Consider the following 6,388-nt stretch of genomic DNA (forward strand, 5'->3'; position numbering starts at 1 on the left):
GTGGGAGAAACATTTCTCCTTCTTTTATCTCGTTTGTGAAAAACATCCCTAGACTGTGAATGCGTTCACATAGTGTTTTTTTGAAAACTAACAAAGACCAGTGTGTGAAAATATTTCTTAGCCAGGCATATCAGTAAAAACACACCTGCAAAAAGAAATGTTTTTTCCCCGCTTACATTTCTGTGTGTATGTGAAAGTCTGGTTAACTCCCTGTCTGCATGAGTTTAAATACGTGTATATATATATATATATATATATATATATATATATATATATATATAAATATATCTCTTATAAAAATATATATATATTTATATATAATATTTTTTTTTTTTTTATATTGCAGGAGTACACACAACATTGATGGCATTAAGTATACCTTGTATGAAACCTATTTAAATGGTGAGAAACATGATTGAATGAAGTAATAAACATTTGTTTAAGCACAATACTGTTAGAGTCTCATACTTAGGATATTTCTCAAACATTAGGCCTGTATTATTAAAATAGTGTTTTCACAAGGAAGCATGAAGTGTATTAGTTTGTGTATACCAGTTTATATAGTACTATATATATATATATATATATATATATATATATATATATATATATATATATATATATATATATATATATACACACATATATACATATACACATATATACATATATATATACACATATATACATATATATATACACATATATACATATATATATACACATATACATATATATATATATACACACTCACACACTCACACTCACACTCACTCAGTGTGTGTGTGTGTGTGTGTGTGTGTGTGTGTGTGTGTGTATATATATTATTATACATTCTGAGATGTTATAGAAACGAACACACAACTGATTAAAGGACAAAATTACAATGGCCAAGCAAGGCAAAGGTAAGTAATAATTTACACATAATCCTGCTGTACACGTACAAGAAAGATGTTTGCACTTACTTAGGTGTTTTAATAATTGCATGTGACTAATATGCATATGCAATTCTTACATCAATTAACACACCCAAATGCAATGTTTTGCTGCAAAGTCAATGGCAGCTTCTCTAAACTTAGCAACTGGCTCCTGGTGGACCATTACTGAACAGACGATTACAACATAAATATTTATAACACAATTAATTATGAGTGTTAACATTTCCAAAACTTCACGTGTACAAGAACATAGTTGAAAGTTTGGAAACAACAGTCTTCAGCATACATACAATAGTAATTAGATAATCTGAAGTCAACAAAACAAGGCCAAAGACATATTTTCTGAATTATAACATTTATTTTTTTTGTTCCTTTTGCGAGCGAGTAACAGGCCTGCTTGTTGTCTCTTGAATTTTCCTTTTTCTTTTGCCACCAACTTTAGGCACAACAGAGCCACTTTGAGTGGCCTCTGGCACTTCACGGGCAGGGCTTGTGGCCAGTGACTGTTCACCTACGGGGCTTGTGGCCAGTGACTCACCTACAGGGCTTGTGGCCAGTGACTCACCTACAGGGCTTTTGGGCAGTGATTCACCTACAGGGCTTTTGGGCAGCGATTCACCTACAGGGCTTTTGGGCAGCGATTCACCTACAGGGCTTTTGGGCAGCGATTCACCTACAGGGCTTTTGGGCAGCGACTCACCTACAGGGCTTTTGGGTAGTGACTGTTCACGGACAGGGCTTGTGCCCAGTGACACATGTGAGCAAGTTGGTAGACACTGCACAAGTGATGGTTGGTCTGTTTCATGTGTGTCTTGTTTTGTTTTTGTCGCCTCCTTTGTAGGTGTCTGCTGCTGAATTTGTACAGATGGCAGCGGTAGGATGTCATCAGGAACCTGCACAGCAATGTCTGCTACTTGACCGGTAACATTTGGGCCTGGTGAATGAATATCAGATGAATGTGGTGAAAACTGACCTGCATGAACAGATCCTGGCTGGGAGGTGTTGAATTGTGGTACATTAGTCATTCTCCAGTAATTAGCTTGTGTTTGCTGAACAACTAATGCTTCGAATGAGGTGTTGATTTTTTGCAACTGTTTAGGCACTTCAATGAAGACTCTGTGGAGATGTGCCAATTGTGATACTGTTTCTTCCTGCAGTCCAATCATCCTTTCCAGCACTGTCATCATGTCTGAATGGCGACGATTTTCTGCGTCCACTATTTTTCCCTCTGAAGCTACAATTGCATCGTATGTGGAAGTTGATGGACGATTTGGCGGTACAACAGTTTCTATTGGCACCTCTTCATGGTCACATGATTGTATTTCAGTCTCTTCTGTGGCGTCATCCTCATCATACTCATCATCCTCATCACCATGATGTTCTAAAAAGAAATGTACACATTATTAAATGGCATGTTAATGTATGCTGTGTTACTATGTAATTGTACTGTGTCCTAAGTAACACCTAACATGTTAGCATACGTTTTATAACCTCATTAAAAACTACCTTGACTTACGAATAATGTTTGGACTCAGTATGAAATATGAATGAATGAAAAGTTGCTCTAAACTCAGAAGTCCTACATGATAATTAACATCACTAACACAATACATGTTGCCTTACACTTAATTTTCACTGACACTAAGTAATCCTATTTAAAGAAGATGTGCAAAACAAATAATGCACATGACAACATAACATATAGAAGAGCACATATTATATGGCCAGCAAATGATACACTCACCTTCTAGTAGTGTTGAGCTGGCTGACCCAGGTGAAGACACTTGTTCCATCTCAGGTGACACATGTCCTCCAGGGGCAACTATATATAACAATAACATAAGTTTTACATAAACATGTGTAAATATTGAACAAACACTTATTGTATGTTCTGTATTTATGATTAACTAACAACATCAGTTCCTTAACCGAAAATGTGTGTGAAAGTGAACATAAATAGTTGTAATAACACTGTACATGCCTGTGTACTTAGAATTTTTGAGTTCCCTAACATACAACATACTATGTTTCTGCAGTAATGCGTGAGGATAAATAGATTAAATGAGTACATAAAAATCATATGTTGTGTAGTGATATCAGTATCATAATGTACATAACTATCATGAGATGACCATTCACAATGGTTATCATGAAGGTGGTCATATTGCAAAAAGTGTTGTTTTTGGTAGAGGATATGTGTGGTACATTAATCGAAGATGTGGCACACCTGAATGTGGCTGTGACTCAACAAGACAACACATGCAGTGTGTGATAATGTGTCTTTCATAGTAGTTCAACTATAGATATGAGTGAACTAATGTGTGACGTACGCTTTGATAAGTAATGAGTTGTTGGGGCATTTAGTAGCTAGAGTTAAGCTTTCAAATGAGTGTGATTAACTTCAGTTGTGCTATTCAGGTTGTAAGAAAGGTATTCCCTTCCCCAAAAAGCCTAATCAGCCACACCTTTCAATGACTTGAAACAGGTGCAAATGGTGTGAACTAAGTTGACCGTGAAATGAGGCTGTAATTAGTGTGTGTGCTGAACCCCACCCCCTCTGTTGAAGTGTATGCTGTGATGAGATATTAATTGCAGCTGCTTTAACACAATGGTAGATGAGCTAAGTAGTCATCTGCAGTGTTTAAGTTATGAAAACAATGACATAACATATGATACGTGTGCCTCATTATGCTGTCTGTATATGACATAAAGCAAAAATGGACCTTTTCATAAGCAACTATAGATGTGTTAGTGCCAGTGATGTTTGTAGGCCGTTACATGCAATTTCTTTGATGCATGCTTAAAATAGGCAGTAATGTCATGTTTGTCGGAGTAAAATCAATAAAATACACAATAATATGATACATATTTCTGTTCTGTACCTGTAGCTACTAATAATTTCTGATTAACATGTGTTACACATGTGTACTACCCTGTTGTTCCCCATCTTCGCCCACCATCAATTGCTTCCACTGCAGCTATGCATTTTGGGAATTCACATGTAAATGAGCACGCAATGGCACGTGCTATATTAGTTACTGCTTTTAGTAGGACTACTACATATATGTCTATTTTGAGATATATATATACAGAATCAGACATATACATATATAGATGCAGGTATGCTTATATTGTGAAGACAGTATAAAAAGCAGTGTAAATATGCAAAATAACTGTAAGCAACGACACGCCTAGTACAGTAATATTTATCACCTGCTGGAAATTGTGACGGATAAATTCCAATGTCACGGTCACCAGCCAAGCCTTCCACGACGACGGTAAGTAATTTTGGCCGAAGCAGCTCCTCCAATGGAGTCAATATGAGACGTTGTGGTGTGGGCCCACCTCCAGTGCCAGTAGCATGCACGCGTTGGTCTTGTATTTTCTTTTTCAATTTGGACCTAATATCATCAAATCTTTTCCGACAATGATACTTGTCCCTGACACTATTCCCACAGGCATTGACACCAATGACTATTGTGTCCCACATTTCTTTTTTGCTTGCTGCACTTGTCCGCCCTTGAAAAACATATAAAAGATATGAGGTAAATTAATAATAATATAAGCACCAGTTTCCTACACTGCTAGCTGTTCCAAGAGATAGCAAACATGCTGTTTTATGTGTAATATGTGCAGCACATGAGCATTCACTACTAAACCTATACATGTAAGCAAGGTTGCATTCATATTGTATGCAGTTCTGGCAAATTGACCGCCTGTGTTTATTTGTCCTTGTAAGGCATGATAAAAAGCTGTGTTTCCACACTAATGAACATAGAAAGATATTGTGTACCCATATTTGCATATGAACAAAACTCAGATGACCTAGGATCACATGTATTTGAATAATAAATGTAAAGTTACACTTACCTACTAAATGTCCATAGAGACTGTCATAGTGCTCCAGAATGCCAGTGACAAGAGCCCTATTTTCCTGGTCATTGAAGCGAGGATTACGTGGCTTCTCCACACGTTTTTTCCGAGCAGGTTTAGGGTCAGAGCTTGGCTGGTGCTGACTGGACTCTCCTTCTTCCAATGGAAGAGCCTCCAAAAGCTGGCCACCAGCAAGCACGCCACCACCAGACACCCCATCAGCAACTGCGCCACCAGCAGCACTCCCAGCACCAGCACTCCCACTCCTAGCACCAGCACTCACACTCCTAGCACCAGCACTCACACTCCTAGCACCAGCACTCACACTCCTAGCACCAGCACTCCCAGCACCAGCACTCCCACTCACAGCAACAGCACTCCCACTCCCAGCACCAGCACTCCCACTCACAGCAACAGCACTCCCACTCCCAACAACAGCACTCCCACTCCCAACAACAGCACTCCCACTCCCAACAACAGCACTCCCACTCCCAGCAACACCACTCGCAGCACCAGCACTCCCACTCCCAACAACAGCACTCCCACTCCCAGCAACACCACTCGGTGCACCAGCAACATCACTCCCCTGAACAGAACGTTCACTCCGACGCGTACTCCCACGAGTAGCACTCCCACTCCCACCAGCATCACTCTTCCCACGCTTTGCGGGCATACTTCCAGCACTCACAAAAAACAGACAAGAAATGTACAGGCAATCACACGACCCACTTCCACATATAAAACAAGACAAAGATGTAAACAAAACAACAAAGGACAAAGCTCACCCAATACACAACAAGTCTCTCAGTCAATATGCAAATCTTCAATCATCCAGCTCTGTGCGTCTCTCTCTCTCTCTCACTCCCAACAACACAGAGAATGATTAGCAGTACACGTTGCCTTTAAATATGGCGCGCAATCAAAAACATGCTTGTTTCGCCTGATTCAGCAAGATTTGTGATTGTGCAACCTAACAGCACCCCGCCACGCACGCCGATACACCTGTGTGTGATCGGCTCATCATCGTGAGAGTGGGCGGATTTGTTTTCTGGTTGATTTTGAATGTATTCGGCACTTACTGCATACGGAGAGGGAAAAACGCCAATAACATGACTAATCGATAAGCTTGCCGATTTCACATAATCGTCGCTTACTGCATGAGGCCCTATGCACTTTCTGTATCATAAAGAGAGTTGAGGACTTCTACCTGAATTTGTACTAGAACTCAGATAACACAGGGCTTAATCCACAAAAGGAAGAGATGGAATAGAGAGAAAAAAACACAAATAATGTACCATGCTTCCTTCAACCAGAAGTGGCAAAGGCAATAAAATGCATGAGAATATGAAGGCCCCCGGGGAAGATGGAATTTCAACTGAAATCTTGGAATTACAAACTGGGGAAGAAGTAGAGACAATCTTTGCCAAAGTAATGACATGCTCCTTGAAGAGCAGGAAAATTCCAGAAAAATGGAGCAATGCCATAATTATCCTCATCCATAAGGAAGGAGACAAAGAAGATCTCAAAAACTAAAGACCAACCAGTGTACTTCCAATCACTTACAAGGTTTTTACGAA

At 39.4% G+C, this 6,388-nt stretch overlaps 1 protein-coding gene across 1 annotated transcript; it reads right to left on the reverse strand.

Annotated features, from left to right (window-relative positions):
* Nucleotides 1-1,634: 1,634 nt before the first annotated feature.
* LOC142503200 (uncharacterized) lies at nucleotides 1,635-2,765 on the reverse strand. The gene is made up of 3 exons (XM_075615376.1): nucleotides 2,683-2,765; nucleotides 1,692-2,319; nucleotides 1,635-1,638 (listed from the first exon to the last, which is right to left on the reverse strand). The coding sequence occupies exons 1-3, from the start codon at nucleotides 2,729-2,731 to the stop codon at nucleotides 1,635-1,637; spliced, it is 681 nt and encodes a 226-aa protein (XP_075471491.1). The 5' UTR covers nucleotides 2,732-2,765.
* Between the last annotated feature and the right edge of the window lie 3,623 nt (nucleotides 2,766-6,388).

Source organism: Ascaphus truei, chromosome 1 (genome assembly GCF_040206685.1).
Source record: "Ascaphus truei isolate aAscTru1 chromosome 1, aAscTru1.hap1, whole genome shotgun sequence".
Taxonomy (NCBI): domain Eukaryota; kingdom Metazoa; phylum Chordata; class Amphibia; order Anura; family Ascaphidae; genus Ascaphus; species Ascaphus truei.